Below are 26,426 nucleotides of genomic sequence, written 5' to 3' on the forward strand. Positions count from 1 at the left end.
ATTTTGGGTCTAATTTTGCCCTTCATATGCTTCATCACAAATAGTTGCTCACAAATATAGGTGCTGCCGAAAACTGATGACATGAATAAGGCATGATTGTAAAGAGTGGGATATTTTTCTTTGGGAAGATAAAAGTAAAAAAAGTCCAGTAAAGAGAAACTGTCAAATATTTATTCGTCTGCATGTGTTTGCTAAGTGTAAAATCGTTGAACGTGCACTCTAAGGGGTAGATCTGAAATGAGTGGAAGCTCTTCATCCAATCATGTGCAAGCTAAAATGCTGTTTTTTATTGTCCTTGCATGTCCCCCTCGGATCTACAGTGACTTTACTTCCAAGTGCACTTTCAGTGCACTTGCAGTGCAAAGTGGATTTTCCTTTAGTAAATAACCCTCCCCCCCCCCCCAGTGTCTTAGGTACTGAAATTGAAACTAAAGCAAAGGGAATTTCCAATTAGAGCATATTTTTGAGCTTTCAGTGAGTGTTTGCTTTAAAGTAATGTTTTATGAGATTTTGTAAGTCTCTTTGTCCCCTTTTGGTATTATATTATTTGAAGCGCTTTGTTAATTAGCCACAAGAGGCAGGGTAAATTAGCCTTTAAGATCACTGTTGACATAAGATATTCTAAGCAAAGGGAAAGCACTGCTTTCAGGTAATCAGCCGACTGATAGAATTGCAGTAAGGGAAGGAGCAGAAAGCATAACTGTCCTGGCCTCGCCCCCCATACTCCCAGAGTCTATGGGTAGCTATCCAGGCAGATAACCTTTTTCTGCGTACACAATAATAGACTGCTGTTTCTTGTCTGTGTCTTTATTGGCACATTGCAGATTTTAATACAAGTGTGAATGACACACGTTATAGAGATTACATCTAGGCAGCTGGCATAATCTTGAAAATGCTGATCCCTAAGGGGTATTCACTTCCTGACTAAAGAGGATGTGATGATATTAATGTTTGGCCAGTAGGTGGCGCATGCGTACAGCTAACCCGGAACAAACATAATTTATAGCTTAATAATGCAGCAACACAATATACAAATCAAATGACAAGGTGAATTCTCTTTTCTGAACCTCAAGAGAGAGAAAGGTCTCCTGGAGACATAACACTCCCCATCTGTCGTTAACCAACGCCACTAACAGCGTTATTGGACACAAGTAAAATCAAGTCCGATATGGGTCTGAGAAATGACTTTACTTCACCCTATTTGGAAGTCTTAACTTCAACCTTCCTGATATGTCCATCTTTGCTTGGGAATGTCTGTGTGATAAGTCCCAAAGGCCAGTCATTCCTGTGTGCTTGGCAGTCTTTAGCGAGCACCACATCTCCTGACTTCAGGTCTGGTTTGTTAACTTGCCGCTTATTTCTGAGTTGTAGGGTTTGGATGTAATATCTCCTCCATCTGTTCCAGAAAGTGTTGGCTAGGCATTGCACCTGTCTCCATTGACGTCTGAAAAGGTCTTTATCAGTAAACTCTCTATTTGGAGCACTGACTGTGTTGGTTTTTTGGGTGAGTAGAGTTGCAGGTGTCAGCAACATGGGTTCCTCTGGATCGTTAGTAACTGGAATCAGAGGTCTAGCATTTATGATGGCTGAGTCCTCGGCCATGAAGATGGACAGACATTCATGCGTGAGTCTGGCATTTCCCATTTGAAAGAAAATAGAATCCAAGATCTTGCGGGCTACGCCTATCATTCTTTCCCACACACCACCCATATGAGAAGAATGAGAAGGGGTTAAATGTCCAGGTACATCCCTGTTGGTTGAGATACCTTTCCACACTGTTGTTGTCTAGATTGGAAAGGATCTGAAGTTCCTTGGCTGCTCCAACAAAGTTGGTGCCCCTATCAGAGCGGATGTGCTTAACGGGACCTCTAATGGCAATGAAGTGCCTGAGGGCGTTGATAAAGCTGGAAGTGTCCATTGATTCAATCAACTCTATGTGAACAGCTCGAACAGTCATACAAGTAAAAATAACTGCCCAGCGTTTGCTGCTGGCGTGGCCTCCCCTGGTTTGGCGAGTGGTCACGGACTAAGGACCGAATACGTCAAGGCCCACACTTGTAAAGGGAGGATCTGAGTTAAGTCTGTCAGGTGGAAGGTCAGCCATCTTTTGGGTTTGTAAGAGTCCACGGAGTTTGTGGCAGGTAACGCAATTAAAGATACACTTGCTCACACATCTTTTTGCTCCTATTATCCACAGTCCAGCAACCCTCAAAGCTCCTTCCATGAATAGCCGGCCTTGGTGTTTAACTTGACTGTGATAGTGTTGTACAAGCAGGGCAGTGACATGGTGCTGAGCTGGGAGAATGAGAGGATGCTTCTTGTCGTACTCCAAGGTAGCTTCTTTAAGGCGACCTCCTATTTTCAACAGGTTACTGCTGTCGAGGAATGGATCGAGTTTCCTTAGGACGCTGTCTTTAGGGATTGGCCTTTTGTTATTAATACAGTCAATCTCTCTAGCAAAGGTCTCTTGTTGCACAGTGTAAATGATCAGATGTTTTGATTGCTCTAGGTCAGTCACTGAGTATGTATTTTTACAGCGGTGCCAGCCTTTGCAGTTAGTCCTTTTTCAAAAGGAACGGGCTGTGTGGGATTAGGAAGTAATGGCTCTAATGAGTGATTTCCATGTGGAAAACCTGGAGAACCGATGAGATTTGAGTTGGTTTTGTGAAGTCACAGTGACTAATGCAGAAACTTGTGGACAAACTTCTGCATCCTTGACTGCATCTATCAAGCTAAAGGTCTCTGATTCAGAAGTGTTGTGTTCTGAATTGTACAGGAATGCAGGGCTTGTAAACCATGTTGTGTCCCAAAGACAGTTGGCTGGGACAGCTCTAGTCGCTAGGTCTGCGGGATTGTGTGTAGTTGGAACGAAGTGCCACTGCCTTGGGTGTGTGGATCTCCTAATCCTCAACACTCTATTACTGACGTAGATGTAAAAGTGTCTGGTTTCGTTGTAGATGTACCCCAGGACAACTTTACTGTTAGTATAGAACTCAGTGTCTTTGATTTCTAGGTTCATCTCTCTAGCAATCGTGGCAGAAAAAATTCTCACCGCACAGGCATGGATCTGCTTCCAGGTATCAACTCGGTTATCTCCCAGGATAAAGAGCCCCAGGTGCTGGCTAATGCTGAGTCATGTTGAAAGGGAATGAGAAAATCCGGACAGCCGCACTCATAGCTCTGAGTAAGCGCTTATAAACGCGTATAAACGCGTTAGCTGATTGCCTGTACTTTCTGCCACAGTGTTTTGTATACTGTATGCTCAAGAATCTATTACAATAAATAATTTTTGAACTACATCTTCCTGGAGTGCGGCTGTCCGGATTTTCTCATTCACCTTCAACATCTCTAGCAATCGTGTCAGCTAACTCCACAGCTAACACTGCGGCACAAAGTTCCAGTCTAGGTATTGTGTGTTCTGGGAGTGGGGCAAGTTTTGCTTTTCCCATCACAAAACCTATATGGCACTGTCCTTTCATGTCCTTGGTCCTGAGGTAAGCTACAGCAGCGATTGCTTTGACAGAAGCATCGCAGAAAACACAAAGTCTTTGGTCTTGGACTTCTGTAGATGGTACAGGAGCATATGGTCGAGGGACCTTTAAGTTAGACAAGGCTGTCAGGGAATTTTTCTACTCTGTCCACTGATCTCTTTTCTCGGGGGGAAGTAGATCATCCCAGTTCACTGTCTCTTGAATCAGGTCTCTGAGAAGTACTTTACCCTAATGGTGACTGGAGCTACAAACCCTAGAGGGTCATATAGACAGTTTATGGTTGACAGAACACCTCTGCGCGTAAAGGGCTTTTCTTCCCGACTAACCTGGAAGGTGAAGGTGTCTGACTTTAAGTCCCAGAGTAGTCCAAGGCTACGTTGCATTGGTAGAGAGTCAGAACCTAAATCTAAGTCTTTGAACTCACCAGAGTGATCTTGAGAGGGGAAGGCCTTCATCAGTTCTATGCTGTTAGAGGCGATCTTGTGGAGCTTCAAATTAGAACAGGCTAGCATCTCCTGTGCTCTCTTGAGGAGACTGATAGCTGCTTCAGTGGTGGGTAGAGATTTTAAGCAATCGTCTATATAAAAGTCTTTTTCTACTAAGTGTTTCACTTCAGACCCGTAGATGGATTCGCCTTCATGAGCCGAGCCTCTAAGCCCATAAATGGCAACTGCGGGGAAAGGGCTGTTCCCAAATATGTGGACCTTCATGCGATACTCTACGATTTATTTGGAAGGGTTGTTATCTTTAAATCAGAAAAATCTCAAAAAGTTCCTGTGTTCCTTTTTAACAAGAAAACAGTGGAACATCTGCTGGATGTCCGCCATGAATGCCACAGAGTCTTTGCGGAAACGGAGGAGTACCCCAATGAGTCTGTTGTTCAGATCCGGCCCTGAGAGAAGAACGTCATTTAATGACATGCCTTGTTCTTTAGAGCTAGAGTCAAACACTACTCTAATCTGACCTGTTTTGTTGGGGTGGTACACTCCAAATATAGGCAAATACCAGCCCTCCTCATTGTCTTTAAGGGCAGGAGCTAACGCTGCGTGATTATTCTCAAATATTTTTCCTATAAAGGTAAAGAAGTGATCTTTCATGTCTGTTTTTTTCTGGAAATTACATTTAAGGGAGACAAAGTGTTTAAAGACGTGTTCCTTGTTGTTAGGTAGATGCTGTCTATGAGGTCTAAATGGGAGAGGTGCGAACCAGTTGTTTGACTCTTCCTTAGCTGTCTCCTTTTCCATTATTTGCAAGAAAAGTCTATCTTCAAAGGACATTGCTACCTGCTGGTCTTCCTTTGTTCTATGAAAGACTGTACACCCTAGGTGGTCTGGGTAACTGTCACAAGCGTGGTCATCTGAGTCTGGGTCCACAGAGGAACAAGGTATGTGAGTACTACCTGGAAGCTCTTTTGTGATGAAGCTGTTGTGACATGGTTGCAAGGAGGAAGGGTGTCCTTTGTCAAGTACGTTAGTGAACATGCTACTGACCGTAGTGGGTCTGTGCACAGTCTTTAGCCAGACGTCCCCTATGATGACCCACCCCAGGTCAAGTCTTTGGGCAAAGGGAGCATTGCGGGGACCATTAATCTGTTCTCTTACTTTATGAACCTGCAGAATGTCCCTTCCCAGGAGCAGCATTAACTGAGCCTGCTCGTCATATTTTGGTAGGAGATGGGCCATGAATTTTAGATGAGGCTGGTGAATTGCTGCGTCTAGTGTAGGGATTTCTGACCAGTTGTCTGGAAGCTGGTTGCACTCGAGTATGGTGGGTAAAGGTAAGCGAGTCTGACCTTCTATGGACTCTACACAAAAGGCGGTGGCTCTTCTCCCCGCCGTCTCAACAGTACCCGCACAAGTCTTTAGAGAGTAAGAGGAGCTTAGACCCCTAACACTGAAGGTGTCAAAGAACGTGGATTTAGCCATAGAGTGGTTGCTTTGGTCATCTAAGAGTGCATACATCTTGACAGCTTTGTTTTTGTGACCCATTGGATAAGCTCTAATAAGACAGATTTTTGAACAAGACCTACCGCTTGCAGGATCTTTTCATACCTCAGTACACTGTGAGGTAACCACTGAGATGTTTGAACCAGTGTTCTCTTGCTCCCCGCCATGCTCGTTGGTATCGCCAGCTCGCTGGGCGGTTCAAGGAGCAGGGCCTGGATGAAGTGCTGTGTTGTCACACTCTGTGCATGATACACTAACCTTGCAGTCCTTGGCAAAGTGTGATGTGGATGAACAGCACCTGAAGCATATGCAGTTCTCTCTTAGGAAGGCTTTGCGATCTTCTAGAGACTTTTCCCTGAAGGTCCGGCATTTTGGTAGAGGGTGCGGCTTCCTGTGTAGAGGGCACTGCTTGCTAGGGTCTCCGACTTTGTCCTCTGGGTGAACACTGTTGGAAGACCTATAGGAAAAATCTGTAGGAGAAACATGAGACTTGTTCACTGCCACTGGCATCCTATGCTGTTTGAAGCTAGGGGGCATGGCTGATGGCAGTATAAAGTCAAAGCTGGGATCATTCAAGAACTTAGCTTGCTTTGAAACAAAGTCTACGAAAACGTTGAATGGTGGAAATAGTACCTGGAACCTTTCCTTATGTTTAGAACCATATGTGACCCATCTTTGTTGTAGATCGTAAAGAAGCTTAAAGGTTTAATTCCTCTGGCCGCATCCAGGGAAGTGAGACCCAACAGGTCTCCCTCCTCTTTAGCAAGAAGTAGTTCCTCTAGCAAGTCAGCTAATTCTCGTAATTTGTGATAACCCTTGCTAGGTATTCTGGGAAAGTCCTCAATCCATTTAAAAAGTGCATGCTCTATAGTCTCTGTCGAGCCATAGCACTCTTCTAATCTGCTCCAAATCTCTGGTTGTTTTATGTTAATGTTCCTGATTCTTTTGGCATGTTCAGCAGAGTCTTTCCCAAGCCATTGGACTAGGAGGTCTATTTCGTCGGAGTGAGACAGGTCTAGACCTTTTATGGTATTTTGAAAGGACGATCGCCAGGCTTTGTAATTTTCTGGCTGATCGTTAAACTTTACAAGTCCTTTTGTGATTAAATCTCGTCTGACGAAGAACTTGGCTAAGTCTGTTATAACTTAGTTGATGTTAGAGCACGTTGGCGATTCACTACTGTAGTGGGAGTGTGGTTTGCGACCATACCTGTCAGAAGTTTCTGCTTTAGGTCCTCTTGTCTCGTACCTTGTTGTAGTAGAAGGATTATTCTGATGCTGGTTTGGAGGTTGAGGGTCGTGGCGTGCAGAGACGTAGGCTTGATCTGTAACGTGCTGGTGAGAGTTCTGCTGCTTGCAGCTCTGAGGAGTTTGGTTGCTCTCATGCTCTGTTACCTGCAGTGTTTGGTCTGTTTCTCCTAGGACACCATCTATTCCCTGTAGAGGAGAGGTATCGTAGGTTGATTTGAAGTGTTGGTGCAAGTACACTGAAGTGCGTTGTGAGGGATTCGGCTCTCCTTGTTTGGAGCCAAGCACATTGCTGCGTTCACCACTGAGGCTCATGGCTGCTTCCAGGGCTTCTGCTTCAGCTATGGCAGTTGCAGCTTCCCTTTCTGTAGTGAGCTTCTCTAATGCGACATCCAGACATGTTTGTTCAAGCTTTATGGAGGCTTCTAGTGAGGCCTTATCTTGCGCTCACTTGGCTTCTAGCGAGGTCCTATCTTGTGCTTGCTTGGCTTCTAGCGAGGCCTTGTCTTGCGCTCGCTTGGCTTCTAGCGAGGCCCTATCTTGCGCTTGCTTGGCTTCTAGCGAGGCCTTTTCTAACTTCAACTGCATTTCTTGTCCAGCAAAGGTAGCTCGCTTCGGCTTTCCCACGGGTGATGGCGGCTGCAAAACTGTCTGTCACCGACTTGCTCGAACCGTAAACTCGTAATCTGGTTTTGAGTGAGGATGTGCTACTGCGTGACATGGATGCTTGACTGAGTAGCGGCCTGTGGGAGCAGTTAGCGTGTAGGGCTGCAGTATCTGTATGCTGCTTGTCTATATGAAAATGGCTGTATAGTCGATTGCAGACTGTAGCTCTTCCGTGTGGCCAAACCTCTTCCCCTTCTGCACTATCTGTAGTGTTCCTGGACGGAGTTTTACTGTCCTGGCCTCGCCCCCTGTACTCCCGGAGTCTATGGGTAGCTATCCAGGCAGATAAGCTTTTTCTGCGTACACAATAATAGACTGCTGTTTCTTGTCTGTGTCTTTATTGGCACATTGCAGATTTTAATACAAGTGTGAATGACACACGTTATATGCGGTAAAACTGAAAATAACAAGAATAATGTAACATTACCATACAATAGTAAACATCATATAAAATAATAAATGAAATAGCTATCTCCTTTCCCTAATAACCTGTGGAGGAGGAAGGGGAAGATTGCTTACCTCCGATGCCATGGATGGGAAGAGATTACATCTAGGCAGCTGGCATAATCTTGAAAATGCTGATCCCTAAGGGGTATTCACTTCCTGACTAAAGAGGATGTGATGATTTTTATGTCACATCCTTTAAAGGTTAAAGGTATTATTACAAATGATATTAATGTTTGGCCAGTAGGTGGCACATGCATACAGCTAACCTGGAACAAACATAATTTATAGCTTAATAATGCAGCAACACAATATACAAATCAAATGACAAGGTGAATTCTCTTTTCTGAACCTCAAGAGAGAGAAAGGTCTCCTGGAGACTTAACAATAACCATTGTGCAGCACTAAAAAGCAAGAGTCAGAGCTGCATTTGTAATGTTTGTAATGAGCAAATGTGTTGGTTCCATATACTATTTAAATTACAAACTTAATTTTTTCTTTAAGATTAACACTTAATATGATTATTCATATATCTCAGGCTGATCTTGTTCATAAGTATGTCTTAAAAAGCACTGAAAATATTATTTATTCCCTGTAAGTTACTGTGCATTGAGAAAGGAACACAACTCACCAAAAAATGATTGAATGCATGTACACAGCCCTGTACATTAGAACATGGCAACAAATAGATTGAGCCTAATATGTCTGCTGCACAATATTAAGACATTAGTAATAAGTAAATTCATTATGTATCAATTTGTTTAGCTAATTTTTTAACCAAAGAATAAATACATATTTCATTCGTATCTTATTTAAAACTCAAAAACACTGTAGCTAATGAACTGACTATTGAACTCTTATACATTTGCACATCTTTACTCTTTTGCAGCTATACAATGTCCATATTTACAAAGTGAACCACCAATGCATATGAACTGTTTCCATTCTTGGGGAAATTTCAGTTTTGAATCTTTCTGCCACTTTGAATGTCTTGATGGATTTTTCCTTAATGGAACTGATAGAGTCCATTGTCTTTCTTCCGGGAACTGGAATGAAGCACCTTCAATATGTTCAGGTACTGAAATTAAGTCACAACACATTATAAAAACTATTCTGTTTTTGAGAAAAATATGTAAAGTACCTCTAACTGAAATATTGAAAGATTTTTTTTTTTTTAATAAAGCTTGTGATATAAAGCTTCTGTAAAATGATTTCACTAAAACAGAATAATTACGGAACATATGATTGATACATAAGTCTATGCGGCTGTGGTTGATGCATTTTTCAGGCACATTTTGTGTTTTTCATGCGTTTTTGCATGCATTTTTCATGCTTTTCGCATTTTGTGTGTTTTTCTTTGTATGTCCCTTTGATGTGAACGTGTACCCTAGGAAACCATGTTATATGGACTGTAGTGTGTTTCTGCAAAAGGAAGAACGCACAAAAAAGTGTCAACGTAGGATAAAGGGGGGGGGGATTTACTAAAACTGGTGTACACAGAATTTGGTGCAGCTTTGCATAGTAACAAGTCAATTTCTAGGTTTTATTGGCAAAGCTTGATTGAATAAACTGAAGTTAGAAGCTGATTGGTTACTATGCCCAGCTGCAGCAGATTCTGTGTATTCACTTTTGTGAGATACTGTATATAAGGTAGGGACCCCACCCTAATTGTGTTCCAAGCCTCATATTGAATGTCCTCCAGGAAATGTAAATGGTGCCACTCCTGATTACGAAGAAACACGGCATAGGGTGGAGTTTGGACACGCGGCGTGGCTGTGCATGTGGACTGTGACCATCTTGTTGGTTTGAAACCATCTGAAACCCCTTTTATGGCATGCTCATTTTTATTATCCTTTGTGTGAGTACATTGATTATGTCACAATAAGGTGTTTTTGACATACTACACTAAGAAGTGGTATTTATTGTTACATTCTCTGATCTGAGGAGAGATGCTTTTAAGAGGGCACCGCAGCATTGAATTCTTGTTGGTGCAGCCTACAGTGGATATGATTCAGAGCAGATTGGTGTTTGAGCATTAATGACCACCTATACCTTAGTGGTCCATTCCTGAGGGTAAGAGGCGTGGCTTATTTTGGTGTTGGTGGAGGACCCTTGTTCACCTGCAAGACAATTGTTATTCACATTCTAGGTGCTTCCCGGGAATGATGGGCTTCTTTTTCTTATTTTAATGGACATTTATGCGCTGCATTTCTTTTAAATAATTTTCATATTGATACCTACAATATATGCTAGCTGCTGTTCGCCTGTTATTTTAACTCAAGCGCAGTCATTCTTTAATTTTTTTTATGTGTGTGTACTGTGATGTGTTTTTACTAAGAGACATGGTGGATTTTATTGCAGAGTTCTGTCCTGTGTCTCTCCTTGATTATCAGCGGGTGCTGTCAGTCATCCATTGGCTGCACCCACTGATTGGCTTCTGCTGTGACTAATTATAGCAGAAGTGCCGCGCAGACAGAGGCGTGTGCGCCGTCTGTGTGGAATGGCTGCCCTATAGCAGTAAACAGGTTAAACTGGGTGACAATATGAGCCCAAGGTGGGTGCCTTTCTACTCGCAAATAGGGATGGGCTGTCTGTTTGAGTGGAACATGAGTTCGACTCGAACATCGGCTGTTTGATCGTTCGACGAAGATCAAACATTATGGGCCGTCACGGCCCATAATGCACTGCGTCATCGTAGTGCATTGCTGGCTGATGATTGGCCAAGTATTCACTATGACCCGCATGCTTTGGCCAATCACAGCGCCGTCAGCAAAGAGAGCCATAATAGGCCAAAGGCAGGGTGCTTTTGGCCAATTATGGTTCAGGAGGTTAAGTCCATGCCCCACACCATATAAAGCCGTTTGCACGTCAGCCTTGTGTAGTGTGTTGCTGGTGGAGAGAGAGATAGAGAGAGTGTCATTTCATTTACTTTGAGCAGGCAGTTTTTTCAGTTAGCTAGATCTCACTGCAAACCGTTCCTGCTTTACTGTTTCTAATATACTTCAGGCAGGCCGAGTAATTCAGTTAGCTGCAGTGTATTTTATATATATATATATATATATATATACAGTCAGATTGCTGTATATATATATATATATATATATATATATATATATATATATATATATATATATATATATATATATCCACTGTATTCACTTTAGCTAGATCTCACTGCAGACCTTTCCTGGTGTACTGTTCCTAATATACTTCAGGCAGGCAGTTGATTGAGTTAGCTGCAGTGTATTTAATATATATATATACAGTCAGACTGCTCTATATATATATATATCCACTGTATACAGTTTAGCTAGAACTCACTGCAGACCGTTCCTGGTGTACTGTTTCTAATATACTTCAAGCAGACAGTTGATTCAGCTAGCTGCAGTGCATTTAATGTATATATATATATATATATATATATACAGGCTTGTATATATATATAGTCTAGCCAAGCATATACCTGACTGTAGGCCATTCCTGGAGTGCGTGTTCAAAGACCCTTTCAGGCAGGCAGGCAGGTGACTCAGTGAGCTGCAATTCATAAAATATATATCCACTACATTGTAGTCCAGCCAAGCCTATACCTGACTGTAGGCCATTCCTGGAGTGTGTGTTCAAAGACACTTTCAGGCAGGCAGGCAGGTGACTTAGTAAGCTGCAGTTCATAAAATATATATCCACTGCATTGTAGTCCAGCCAAGCCTATACCTTACTGTAGGCTATTCCTGGAGTGCGTGTTCAAAGACACTTTCAGGCAGGCAGGTGACTCAGTGAGCTGCAGTTCGTAAAATATATATCCACCGCATTGTAGTCCAGCCAAGCCTATACCTGACTGTAGGCCATTCCTGGAGTGTGTGTTGAAAGACACTTTCAGGCAAGCAGGCAGGTGACTCAGTGAGCTGCAGTTCATAAAATATTTATCCACTGCATTGTAGTCCAGCCAAGCCTATACCTGACTGTAGGCCATTCCTGGAGTGCATGTTCAAACACACTTTCAGACAGACAGGCAGGTGACTCAGTGAGCTGCAGTTCATTTAATATATATATATATATATATATATATATATATATATATATATATATATATATATATATATATAATATGTGTATATATATATATATATATATATATACACAGGTTTGTATATATATATAGTCCAGCCAAGCCTATACCTGACTGTAGGCCATTCCTGGTGTACTGTTTTTAGTAAACTTCAGGTGTTGTTTTGCTAATCTAACTGTACAGTATGTCTGGAAGGCCACCAAGGAGAGGCAAACGCTCACAGGCCACTAAAAGAGGGCAAGCAGGCTCTGTGTCTACAGCCAACAGTGCTGGTCATGGACACGGTGCATCCTCAGCACGTGGCCATGGGGCACACTTGTCCCTTTTTTCAGCAGCTGGCCGTGTTGAGCCACAACATGCAAAAGAGTTGGTAGAGTGGATGACCAAGCCGTCCTCATCCTCCTCATCCTCTGTCACCCATGCTCAGGGTACTTTGTCTGCCAATGCAGCTGCCAAAACGGCTTCTTCAATCGGCTCAATGTCATCAGTCACTCCTTCCCTAGCCCCACCATCATGCCCTGAGGAGTCCCTCGAACTGTTCGACCACAATGTAGGGTAAATGCTGCAGGAGGATGCGCAGCGTTTGGAAGGCTCTGATGATGGTACCCAGGTTGAGGATGAAGGCAGTAATGTGAGCCCAGAGAGAGGGGGTGCCCAAGAAGGACATGAAAATGGCAGTCATTTACCCCCAGCTGCAGCATACTGCCAGGTTTGCTCCAGTGGCGAGGAGGGAGGGGATGATGAGGTCACTGACTCTATGTGGGTGCCAGATAGAAGAGAGGAGGAGGCACATCTCCAACAAGGCAGGATGCCCTCCAGGGGCTAACTTAAGGGCAGGCAACTGACTGCATCACACCACAGAGCTCCGCATGTGCAGGATGCTGCTGACTGTGTGTTTTTCCAAAAGTTCTTTGGTGTAGGCTTTTTTGATAAGTGTGCAGCAGATTGCACCTTTGCTGTTTGCAACATATGTCTGAAGTGTATCAAGCGTCGCCGAAACAGCAGCCCCTTGGGCACCACATGCTTGACCAGACATATGTCGAGCTCCCATGCAGTCTGTTGGCAACAGTACTTAAAAGACCCACACCAAAGAACAAGGCAGACCTCTCCTTACGTCTCATCAGATGGCATCTCCAACCCCACTATAACTTCAGTCCTCTCAGAGACCTGCACTGAGAGGAATGAAGGTGTAGAATTAAGTGTCCCAAGCACTTCCGGGCAATCTGCTAGAGATACACCAACATCCGATTGTAGCAGGCAAATTTCCCTTCCCCAGTTGCTAAACCGGTGAAAGAAATTCGGTCCCAGCCATCCACATGCTCAGCGGCTGAATGCTAGTTTGGCTAAATTGCTAGCACTCCAACTGCTGCCTTTTCAGCTGATAGACTCTGCCCCTTTCGAGAATTTGTGGAATGTGCGGTACCTCAGTGGCAGGTTCCCAAACGCCAATTTTTTTCTCGGAAGGCCATTCCGGCTCTCTACCGACATGTGGAAGGCAATGTCTTGGCCTCGTTGGACAGGGCGGTCAGCGGTAAGGTGCATATTACCACTCACTCATGGTCCAGCAGGCATGGACGTTACCTTTCTTTCACAGCGCACTGGGTAACCCTGCTGGCAGCTGGGAAGGATGCAGGACAGGGTGCAGTATTGTTGGAGCTTGTTCTGCCACCATGCCTCCAAAATGCTGGTAGTGGTGATTCTGCTACACCTCTCTCCTCCATCCCCTCCTCTTCTTCTTTCTCTATGGCAGGGGTCTTCAAACTATGGCCCTCCAGTTGTTCAGGAACTACAATTCCCATCATGCCTAGTCATGTCTGTTAATGTCAGAGTTTTACAATGCCTCATGGGATGTGTAGTTCCGCAACAGCTGGAGGGCCGTGGTTTGAGGATCCCTGCTCTATGGCCTCTTCCTGTGCAGATTTGTCCTCGGAACTCTGTAGGCATTCTAGGGGCTACGCAAGCACTCAGGCAAAAAGATGCCATGCAGTGCTTGAGTTGGTCTGCTTAGGGCACAGGAGCCACACTGGGGCAAAAATTCTGTTAGCTCTGCAGGGGCAGGCTCAGAGGTCATTGACACCACACCAGCTTTAGCCAGGAATGGTGGTTTGCGACAATGGCACCAACCTCCTATCCACCCTCCAACAGGGACACTTCACCCATGTTCCCTGTTTGGCTCACGTCCTTAATTTGGTGGTGCAGCAGTTCTTGTGAAGGTACCCGGGCTTACAGGATCTCCTGAGGCAGGCCAGGAAAGTCTGTGGGCATTTCCGCCGGTCATATAATGCCGGTGGCTGACCTCCAAAAGGAATGCAACCTTCTCAAGAACCGCCTCATCTGTGACATGCCCACCAGGTGGAACTCAATGTTGGCAATGCTGCAGCGGCTGCACACACAGCAGAGGGCCATCATTGAGTATCTATAGGAGAATGGCACCAAGACCACGTCAGGGGAGCTTGGCTTTTTTTCGCCACTCCAGTGGCTCATGATCAAAGATGCATGCACTGTCCTGTCACCATTTGAGGAGGCCATGAGGATGGTGATCAGTGACAGTGCTTGCATCAGTGATACTGTCCCTTTTGTCTACCTGTTGGAGCACACGCTGCATGGAATAATGGACAGGGCACTTGAGGCAGAACAGAGGGAGAAAGAGGAGGACTTCCTTACCTCTCAAGGCTCCCTTTATCCAGACAGTATTCCTGCAGGCCCGCCTATCACACAGGAAGAGTTGGAGGAGGAGGAGAAGGAGGAGGAGGATTGTGTCAGCATGGAGGTGGGGCCTGGCACTCAGCATCAGCAGCAGTCTTCAAGGGATCGTTTCCAGTGCCCAGAAACCCATGGACTTGTGCGTGGCTGGCAGGAGGTGGCTGCAGATCAGGTCGTCCTTAGTGACCCAGAGGACTCCGGACCGAATGCCTCAGCAAACCTACGCTGCATGGCCTCCCTGATCCAGCAAAGCCTGCGAAAGGACGCTCGGATCAAGGAGAGGGATCAGTACTGGCTGGCAACCCTTCTTGAGCCACGTTACAAGGGTAAGGTGACGGAACTTATCCATCCGTCGCGGAGGGAGCAGAGGATGAAACATCTTCGGGAGGCCTTGCAGAAAGGTTTGTGCAATGCGTTTCCAGAGCCTGGGAGGTTACAATTTCCTGGTACTCCCAGACAACGTGTAGCTGAGGCTTCGGTCAGTCACAGAAGGAGCGGTGGAGAAGGTGGCCGTCTGACTGATGCGTTCATTGGACCTTTCCAACCAAAAATCCACTGGGTTACTGGGTCTTGAGGATGGATCACTGGCCAGAGCTTGCACAGTATGCAATTGAGCTACTGGCCTGTCCTGCATCCAGCGTTCTTTCAGAACGCACATTCAGTGCTGCTGGAGTCTTTGTAACTGATCACAGAGTGCGCCTGTCCACCGACTCGGTTGATGAGCTCACCTTCATAAAAATGAATCAGTCTTGGATCACCAGCTACCAAGCAACTGATGCTTATGAAACCGATTAATTTTTTTTATGAATGTGAGATCCCTTCAAGACTGCCTATGCTGATGCTGAGTGACTATGCTGTTATGCTGAGTGACTATCCTATTCCCACTCAATGTTCATGTTGCAGTGTTGTGGCACCACCATCACTGCCTAAGACCCAATTTTTATGCCCCTGTTTAACAGGGACGTGTAATTACAATTTTTGATCTAATATTTGACAGCAGGGCCTGTTCCTATGCTAAACAAAATATCTGTGAGGCTTTACAGTGTTGTGCCACCATCACCACCACCACCACAGGCCCAATTTTTCTGTCCCTATTTAACAGGGGCATGTAATTACAATTCTTGATATAATATTTTACAGCAGGGCCTGTTCCAGCGCCCACCAACTGTGAGGGCTTACAGTGTTCTGGTACCACCAACACCTAAGGCCCAATTTTCTGCAGAGTGTATAGGGCAGGCCGTATAGTATATACAGACGGTCCCCTACTTTCAAACATCCGACTTACAAACGACTCTCACTTACAAACAGAGGGAGACAACAGGAAGTGAGAGGAAATCTACCCCAGGAAGGGAAATTCTCTCCTGTAAGAGTTAACATGGGAAAAAGGTGTCTCCTCCACTGATTTATCACCAATCCTTGTTTCCCTTAAAAACCCCAAATTTTCAAAATCCAATTGTCATTGGGACAGAAAGTGAGGTGAAATCTTCTGAACAGGGGCACAGACAGCAAAACAAATGTTACAGGGGTGATAATGCTTCCCTATGTTTTCCAAAAAGCTTTAAGTATATAGGGCCTGGGGGCCCAATGCCTTTTCTTTTTTTAATTTGGGTGCGGGGTTTCCCTTAATATCCATACAAGACCCAAAGGGCCTGGTAATGGGCTGGGGGGGGTACCCATGCCGTTTGTCTCCTGGTATTGCCAGGACCCGGCATTACATTAAAGCCTCAAGCAGTTTCAAATGACTTTTATTCCTTTAGAAATGTCATTTTGTGCAGGGACTGTTCTAAGCATGGGAAACACATGCCAATTTACAGGCATACTATTGACACCCCCCCCCCCCCCCCAGTATGATTTTTAAAGGAATATTTCACTTTTATTTTTTCACTTTAAGCATCATTAAAATCACTGCTCCTGAAAAAACGTCTGTTTTTAAAAACTTTTTTTCCATTGATACATGTCCCCTGGGGCAGCACCCAGGTCCCCAAACCCTTTTTAGGACAATAACTTGCATATTAGCCTTTAGAATTCGCACTTCTGATTTCTCACGTTCGAGTCCCATGGACTTTAACGGTGTTCAAATGTTCGCACGAACTTTCGGTCCGTTCACATGTTCTGGATGCGAACCGAACGGGGAGGGTGTTCAGCCCATCCCTTCTCACAAATTGTATACCACAATTCTATATATTATTACTGTATTTATTGGCGTATAACACGCACTTTTTCACCCTGAAAATCGGGTGCAAACACCGTGTGTGTGTGTTATATGACAATACTTCAATTGTAGCTGCCTCGGAGGGGACAGGGAGGGGGGCAAGATGAGCTCCTTCAGATTACATACAGTGAAAATCTTCTGTTTACTTGGCGGCCTCTGTAATAGGAAGTCTCGTCTCCTGGGCCGCCATTGGAGCACTGTTCTGTCTATCATAGGAGATTCTCACTGTATGTAATCTGTCGGCGCTCATCCCACCCCCTCCCTGTCCCTTCTAGGCTGCAGATGGGCATCGATTATGCTGCACTGATGTCAATGGTGAGGCTGCTGCATTGAAGGTAATGGTAAGGCCGCTGCATTGATGGCAATGGTGAGGCTGCTGCATTGATGCCAATGGTGAGGCTGCTGCATTGATGGCACTTGTGAGGCTGCAGATGGGCATTGATCAGGCTGCATTGATGGCAATGGTGAGATGGGCACTGACCCCTATTTTGCTTCAAAGTTCCTTATTTAAAATGTAAGTTTTTTTTTCCGGAAACTTCCCTCTTAAAATGAATGTGTGTGTTATACGCCTGTGCGTGTTATACGCCGATAAATACGGTATATATATTGCACAGCTTATGGTACTCAAAATGTAATGGTGGATGTTTTCTAATCACTTTTTTTATTTTTTCCTATTTAAAAAAAACATTGTTCCTGTCCCCTTTGTCTCCTTGCTTTTACTACCCATCCATCAATAAAGGAATTCTACCCACATTTTGTTATGTATACGTATGTGTTCTTAATATTCTGAACCTCAAACCTCTTTCCACAAACCTCCCTTTTGTGCTTTGGAAAATCAAATATTTAACCACGTTAAACTGCAAAAAAAAACAAAATAAAAAAACTAGTGGCTTTAGTGTAGGTTCACACTGAAAGCAGGAATGAAAATGTGTGAGTCCAGCTGAACTTGCACGATTTCATTCCCGTATGTCAGTCCCGACTTCGGGGGTGATTTCAGAGACATCTGTGCAGTTTGCTGCACAGATGTCTATGGAAATTGCACCCCGAAGTTGCCAAAAGTAGCACAGAAACTACTTTTGGGAATCGGCGTTGCACCAGTTCCGACGGTGCCATTGCCAGCAATTGCCTCTGATTTGGAATGCAATTTGACATGTCAAATCACAATGCCAAATCGCTCCAATGTGAACAAGGGCTAAAAATATGGACTGGGAAATAGATTCAGGTGAAGTAATTTAGGGTTGGTGGATCTCACAGGGATGATTTGAGAACAACACAGCAAGTTCCTTGACAATATATTGCTGAGGTTATTAGGCTAGAGTAGGGCCCACAAAGCGGAAACCTAGAATTGTGATATTCATTTAAATGTAGAAGTTATGCAAGTTAATAGAGGCATCCAATCACTGATTTATGAGCATTCTAAACTATTCCTACTCCAAAATTATTCTGTGGTGCTTAAAAAAAACAAAACTATTTGTACCTTGTGCAGGAGATAGGTGGAAGAGAAGAAGTGATTTGCAATGTTATATCCCGCAAAACTAAGATTGGAGAGGGTGTTAAATATATTGATTATGCAGGTTTGCTTTAGTAGTTTTTACTCATGGGATCATGTTATGTATCATCATTTTAATTATTTTAAAATTCATTAATTGCAATATAATGTCATAGAATGTGGGGGATTGCAGTTTCTGGTAAAGAAATATCTGTCAGGGCTGGGCTTCTAGCAGCTCTCTTCTCTGCTCAAGGCTGCTCAGCTGTCAGTTAATTACCAGCCATTTATTGTTTCCACACTGACATTAGTCCAGACTACAGCCAGGCCCTTCTGGCTATTTAAACTGCCCTGCTCAATCCTTTCGTGCCTTAGCTTGATCAAGATATCCAGTGTGTCTCCTTTAAGAGGGTATTTGATATTCCCACTCGGTCATCTTCTGCTGCCAAAAGCCTCATGTCCATCAAACAGAGTACGAGAACTGTTACCGAATACGCCATTGAATTACGTACTCTGGCAGCATAGGTTGGTTGGAAATTTGGGGCCCTCATGGCTGCCTTTTCTCATGGTCTCTTGGATAACATTAAAGCCCGAGACATGCCTAGGAATCTTCAGGAGTTGATCTAAATTTGGCACTCTCATTGATACCAGACTCCGAGAGAGACTTTCCTTTAAAGTGTAAGTTCACCTTTACAGAAAATCTGTAAGGTGAACTGACACTGGACCCCTTCCCCATCCCTCCGGTCCCGCTAACCTGGAGTCCGGCAATCCCCCACACTGACAGATCGTATCGCCGCTGTACCGGTCCGAGGGTTTGAAATCCCTGTGGCTTTCACTCCTCTTCGCTTGCGATGCTACGCGGGTTCTGATTTGTTGGCGCCGTCCATGTTGGCGCCGACCATATACATACCTCCTGATGTTGCATGTTTTGGAGATTAAGCTGCAGGGGGTTTCTCAGCCCCGGACCGGTGAGGCGGCGACCCAATGTCTGCTAGCAGGTGATCGCTGCTCTCCAGGGCAGCGGGACTGGGGGTGAGGAGGGGGTCCTGTGTAAGTTCACCTTACAGATTTTTCTGTAAAGGTGAACTTACCCTTTAGGGGTGCTTGCGGATGCCTCCTGTACATTTGGCCTCGAACTTTGCATTCACCTTCCATGCCTCCTGAGCCTGAGTCCTCCAGTGAAGTAGAGCCCATGCAGCTGGGCTTCACACATCTCTCTGCTGAAGAGAGGGCCTTTAGGAGGAGGGAGAGATTGTGCTTTTACTGTGGCCAGGCAGGTCACTTATTGAAGACTTGTCCTTCCCATCTGGGAAACGCCTGCACCTGAGGTCCTCTAAGACACCTTAGGTGGCGTCTTTGCGTCCCCAGCTATCCTGAAGGATAAGCCTCTAGTTCCGATCTGAGTTTTCCATCAATACCCAAACTCTAATCGATTCTGGGGCCGAAGGCTTGTTCATAGATAGTGCTTTTATGTCTAAGCATTCTATACTGCTGCAGATTTGTGTCTCCCCACTTGCCATTGAGGCTATTGATGGAAGACCTTTACAACCTGCCCATGTGACTCATGAAACTGCTCCGTTGACCATGGCTGTAGGGGCTCTTCACCATGAGATCATCCAATCATTTCCTAACCTCATTACCCAGTGGTCAATGGTTATCCTTGGTTACAGGGGCACAATCCCTCTTTTGATTGGCGCCATGCTGAGGTTCTCTCTCTTGGTTTCCACAATGCAGCAATGTTTTCAGAAAGTGATTAGGGTCATGTGCATGTCTTTACTCTCTTCATTGCCAGAGGAATACCATGAATTCAGTGATGTCTTCGACAAAGGTCAGGCCAGTATTTTGCCTCCACATCGGCCTTATGATTGTGCAATTGACCTTCAACCTGGTGCCATTCCTCCTCATGGCCGGGTGTCAGGGCTGGGCTCAGCCCTTCCTTCTCTGAGCTGGCCGCTCAGCTGTTGGCTAATTGCCAGCTCCTTTCTCTCCACAGTGACTCAGCTATTGATGATCTGCTCGCCAGTCCTGGCTACTTAAAGCTGTCCAGCTCACTTCATCTCTGCCTTCGCCTTTGGTCACATCTCAGAGACTTTCTCCTGCGTTCCTGTTGAAGACTTGCTCGGCTGACGTCCCTTCTGGCTCCTGATCCTGCTTGTTGTACTACTACGTTGATCTCTGGCTCTCTGACATTGGCATTGGCTGACTACCCGATCTAGTTACTGAACTCTGGCTATGTATTGACTACGCTTACTCTGTTTACCTTTTTTATTATTATTAAACAAGTGTGATTAACTGTACTTCTGTCTCGGTCTGATTAATGGTTTCTGACAGTAAGCGAAGGCCATGAATTCAGAAGATGCAGTCAGTCCACTTGTTGGTAATGTTTTTTCAAGATTGGATGACCAGGATCACCGCATGGATCAGTTTGCCTTGGCGTTACAAATGCTCCTGAGTCGCACGGCTCACCTGGAATCTTCCACTATGGCTGCTCCGGTACAACCTGTGTTGCAGGCCATCCCCGCTGCTGCTCTATAAGAGGCATGTCTGGTTCTGCTCCACTTCCCCAGCGATTTGGGAGTGATCCAGTTCAATGCAGAGGGTTTCTCAACCAGGTAGAGATACACTTTTAGATGTTGCCCCAGGCGTTTCCTAGGGACAAAAGCAAAGTAGGTTTCGTGATATCTTTGCTTTCTGAGAGAAAAGATGAAAAGATGAAAAGAAAAGAGAGAGCCTTGGCCTGGGCAAACCCTCTATGGGAGACGCAAAAACCTGTGGTCCTGAGTTACCCAGAATTTGTGGCTTCCTTCAAAAGGGTATTTGACGTTCCCGCACGCTCCACTTCTGCTGCCAAGAGCCTCGTGTCCATTAAACAGAGTACAAGAACTGTTGCCGAATATGCCATAGAATTACGTACTCTGGCAGCAGAGGTTACTTGGAACAATGAGGCCCTCGTCATCAAGGATGAGATAGCAGCCCGAGATATACCCACTGAGCTAGAGAGGTTGATCACATTTGCCATCCTCATTGACTCCAGACTCAGAGAAAGACTCTCCTTTAAGGAGCGCTGACGCGAGCCTCCTGTACATTTGTCTCCGAGCTTTGCAATCCCACCCTTGCCTCCCTCGCCTCCCATGCCTCCTGGTACCAAGTCGGTCTGTGAAGATAAACCCATGCACTTGGTCTTCACGCGTCTCTCTGCAGATGAGAGAGCCCTTAGGAGGAGGGAGAGATTGTGCCTTTATTGTGGCCAGGCTGGTCACTTTTTGAAGTCTTGTTCTACCCATCCAGGGAACGCCCAAACCTTGAGGTCCTGTCATGAACAGAACTTAGGTGGCATTGTTTCGTCTCCAGTTTCCCAGAAAGATAAGCCCCTGGTTTTGGTTACCCTGTCTTGGGCTGAGTCATCCATCAAGATACAGGTTCTAATCGACTCTGGGGCTGCAGGCCTGTTCATTGATGCTGCCTTTGTATCGAAGCACTCGATTCCGCTGCAGCTGCGTGACACTCCACTTACCATTGAGGCTCTTGACGGGAGACCTCTACAGCCTGCCCATGTGACTCATGAGACTGTTCCATTGTCCATGGCCGTAGGGTCCCTTCGCCATGAGATAATCCAATTCCAAGTTATTTCCTCACCTAAGTTTCCGCTGGTTATTAGTTATCCTTGATTACAGAGGCACAACCCTTCTTTCATTGGCTCCATGCTGAGTTTCTGTCCTGGTTGCCACAGTGCAGTGACAGATGCTTCCAGAAGGTAGCCAAGGTCCTGTGCACCTCTTCACTCTCCTCCCTGCCAGAGTACCGCGATTTTAGCGATGTCTTTGACAAAGCAAGCCGGTACTTTGCCTCCACACCGGTCGTATGATTCCGCCTGGTGCCATATCCCCTCGTGGCCGGGTTTATCCTTTATTGATCTTGGAGGATAAGGCCATGGAGGGGTATGTTGCAGACGCACTTTCTCAAGGTTTTATTCGCAAATCCTCGTCTCCTGCTGATGCTGGTTTCTTTTTTATGAAGAAGAGTGGTGAGCTGAGACCTTGTATTGATTATAGGGGTCTCAATCGTTTCACGATTAAGAATGCCTATCCCATTCTGTTGATTACGGAGTTATTTGACCGCCTCAAGGGAGCAACGGTTTTCACAAAGCTTGATTTGAGAGGGGCATACAAGCTCATCAGGATTAAGGAGGGCGACGAGTGGAAAACTGCGTTTAATACCAGATCAGGTCATTATGAGTATCTCGTAATGCCTTTTGGCCTTTGTAATGCTCCGGCAGTTCTCCAGGAGTTCATTAACGATGTCCTCCGAGATTTGTTGCAGTTATGTGTGGTGGTTTATCTCGACGATATCCTCATATTTTCCAAGTCCCTGGAGAGCCACCACACAGATGTCTGTTGTGTGCTTTAGAAACTAAGAGAGAACAATCTCTATTGTAAATTGGAAAAGTGCGAATTCCATTGTAAACGGGTTAAATTCCTGGGCTATGGTCCTACAGTGACCTCGACCCGTGGGTTTACATCCTCTGCAGCATTTTCTTGGCTTTGCCAACTATTATCGGAAGTTTATTCGTAACTTCTTGTCTCTGGTCAAGCCCCTGACTGATATAACCAGGAAAGACGGCAACCCACAGAGTTGGTCTCCGGAGTCCATTAAGGCCTTTGAGAGTCTCAAGGCTGCCTTTGTTTCTGCTCCTGTGTTGGCACACCCTGATCCTACATTGCCTTTTATTCTAGAAGTTGATGCTTCTGAGACTGGAGTTGGCGCCCTTCTGTCTCAACGTCCTAACTCTGAGTGCGCTATGCATCCGTGTGGTTACTTTCCAAGAGATTGACTACGCTTACTCTGTTTACCTTTTTATTATTATTAAACAAGTGTACTTCTGTCTCAGTCTGATTCATGGTTTCTGACACCGGGTTTACCCGGTCTGATTCATGGTTTCTGACATGGGGTTTACCCTTTGTCTGTCTCTTAGGATAAAGCCATGGAGGATTCCACAAATCCTCATCTCCTGCCAGTGCTGGCTTATTCTTTTTGTAAAAGAAGAGTGGTGAACTGAGACCTTGTATAGATTATAGGGGTCTCAGTGGCATTACAGTTAAGAATGCTTATTCAATCCCATTGATTATGGAATTATTTGAGCACCTCAAGGGAACAACGATCTTCACTAAGCTACATTTGAGAGAGGCAAATATTCTCGTGAGGATTAAGGAGGGCGATGAATGGAAAACTGCGTTTAATACTAGGACCGGACATTATGGATACCTCGTAATGCCTATTGGTCTCTGCAATGCTCCTGCAGTTTTTCAGGAATTTATTAACAATGTCCTCCGAGATATGCTGCAGCAATGTGTTGTGGTTTACCTCAATGATATTCTCATATATTCAAAATCCCTAGAGAACCACCATACAGATGTCTCCTGTGTGTTACAGAGGTTAAGAGAAAATAATCTATATTGCAAGGTGGAGAAGTGCAAGTTCCATCGTGAACAGGTTACATTTTTGCTACTGCCAGTTTTTCAATGAACCCAGAGAAACTATCTGCAGTTTTACAATGGTCTCGACCCGTAGGTCTATGTTCGCTAGAACGTTATTATATTTTCTAAATTTTGTTATAAAAAAAATCCACTTAACTAAATTTTTGTCACACATTAAGGCCAAAATGTATTCAGCCATATGTCTTGTGAAAAAAAATTCAATAAGTGGATATTTATTGGTTTGCGCAAAAGTTATAGCCTCTACAAACTATGGTAAATTTACTGGAATTTATGCAGCTTTTAGTTTATGACTGCCTATCTCATTTCTTGAGGTGCTAAATGGCAGGGCAGTGCAACCCAGATAAATTACCCCTTTTTGGAAAGTTCACACATGCCATGGGAATATGTGAATTTGCACCCCAAAATACATTCTGCTGCTTCTCCTGAGTACGGGGATACCACATGTGAGAGACTTTTTGGGAGCATACAGGACCCTGAAAACCAATCACCGCCTTCAGAATTTCAAAGAGCGTAAATTGCTCATTTCACTTCCTCGCTACCTATCACAGTTTTGGAGACCCTGAAAAGTCAAGATAGTACAAAACCCCCCCAAATGACCCCATTTTGGAAAGAAACCCCAAGCTATTTGCTGAGAGGCATGTTGAGTCCATGGAATATTTTATATTTTGCCACAGTTAACTGATATATTGCTCAAACATGCCATGGGCATATGTGAAATTACACCTCAAAATACATTCTTCTACTTCTCCTGAGTATGAGGACACCACATATGTGAGACTTTGTCAGTCTAGCCACGTACAGGACCCCAAAACCCATTCACCGTCTTCAGGGTGTAATTGTTGATTTCACTCCTCACAACCTATCACAGTTTCGGAGGCCATGAAATGCCAAAATAGCACAAACCCCCTCACCCCCCAAATGACCCCTTTTTGGAAAATAGAAACCCCAAGCTATTTGCTGAGAGGCATGTTGAGTATTTTGCAGATCTCGCTTTTTGTCACAACATTTTGAAAATCGAAAAAAAAAAATAAAATCCTTTTCTTTCTTCATCTTCCAAAACAAATTAGAGCTGCAAAATACTCACCATGCCTATTAGCAAATTGAGGTGTCTACTTTCCAAAAAGGGGTCATTTGTTGGGGTTTTGTGCTATCTTAGCAAAGGATACTCAAAGGTATCACCCCATTCTATGAACTGCTAAATGCAATATCTACATTCACAAAGAAATCTCCATTTGGATAAATGGGAGATAGAACTAGGGCATTCCTTTTCTGACTATCAATGGCAGAGAGCAATTAAATGCAATTATCAATACAGTACTCCAAATGCTCAAATTACTGGGAAATGGCCCAGAAACTCCAGCTAGGATGGTATCTTATTCCTACCTGGAAAATGGAAAAATTTTCAACTACTGTCACTAATGAGTGTTGGAGAGGATGTGAACAGGTAGACACATATGGTATTGTCATGCCTTCACTTACGCAGCTTTTGGGCAGAGATATTCAAACTGATTTCTCGAGTCACAGGTTGTTAAGCCAAATATAGAACAAGCAATTCTCATTATCAATTCCACTTCAATCCCTAGCTCCCTACATCCAATATTTATGCCAATGCTATTTGCCGCTAGAGCAGCAATTTGGAAAAAAGGAAAACAAGTGAAATCCCATACATAAGAGGTAATTTGCCAGGTCAATGAGGTTGGTAAATATGAACAATTACTGGCATATAAAGTTGGAAAGACCTAATAGTTTGAAACCAACTGGCTACCAACTATGGCGTGCTTACTATAAAGTCCTTAACTTCTTGCCAGCAGCCGCCACAGTTATACTGCGGCAGGTAGGCTCGGCTGCGTGAATCGGCGTAGGTGTACGTTGGTTCGTGCATGAGGTCCTGTGGGTGCATAGGCGTGCACCGATTGGGCAGCAGATGAGCCAATCAGCAGGTCTGGCGGACTCGATGCCCGCCAACCACCTGTGATCGTTCCCCTGCAGAGACAAAATGGGGATCTGCCTGTGTACACAAGGCAGATCTCTGTTCTGACAGGGGATGACACAGGATCTTGTCTTCCTGCTAGGCAGGAAGATGGATCTGTGTATTGTCCCAGGCAGCCCACCCCCCCCCCCCCACAGTTAAAAACACACTGAGGGAACACATTTAACCCTTTGATGCTCTCTCCTTGCACGCTGGAACCGAAAGGGCTCCAGGAGGGGAGATTACATAATTTCCTGTGCCTGTGTTTACATTACAAAGGCACAGGACATTCTGTCATTCGCCAGAACCGATCAGCAGGTCCAGGTCAGACCTGATGATTGATCAGACCTGTAATGAATCCGATCGCTGCGGGGAAGGAGCGCTATGCATCCCTGTGGCTACTTTTCTAGGAAAAGGTCTCCTGCAGAAAGCAATTAGGAGATTGGGGATAGAGAATTATTAGCCATCATTTTAATTCTTAAAGAATGGAGGCAAACCCTTGAGGGTACTACTGTACCAGTCCTCATTTTGACTGACATTAAGAATCTCACATTTTTGTCAAAACGCTGATCTCCCAGAAGGGCATGCTGCAATTACATAGTTTCATTCTTACACGGTTCGAAGAATATAAGGGCTGATGCATTGTCGTGGTAGTTTTCCTCCTCTTCAAAGATGGAGTTGGTTCCTACTCCTGTGTAGGG

At 44.7% G+C, this 26,426-nt stretch overlaps 1 protein-coding gene across 2 annotated transcripts in view; it reads left to right on the plus strand.

The window, feature by feature from the left end:
- The window catches only part of SELL (selectin L), a 354,075-nt gene that overhangs the window by 170,883 nt on the left and 156,766 nt on the right, over positions 1-26,426 (plus strand). Inside the window, exon 7 of one of the 2 annotated variants that reach the window (XM_073592840.1) lies at positions 8,684-8,869. The exons of the other annotated variant lie outside the window; for it this stretch is intronic. Coding sequence (XP_073448941.1) covers positions 8,684-8,869 — 186 coding nt within the window. The remainder of the gene's footprint in view (positions 1-8,683; positions 8,870-26,426) is intronic. 2 annotated transcript variants of the gene reach the window in all.

This window comes from Aquarana catesbeiana, linkage group LG07 (assembly GCF_042186555.1).
Source record: "Aquarana catesbeiana isolate 2022-GZ linkage group LG07, ASM4218655v1, whole genome shotgun sequence".
Taxonomy (NCBI): Eukaryota; Metazoa; Chordata; class Amphibia; order Anura; family Ranidae; genus Aquarana; species Aquarana catesbeiana.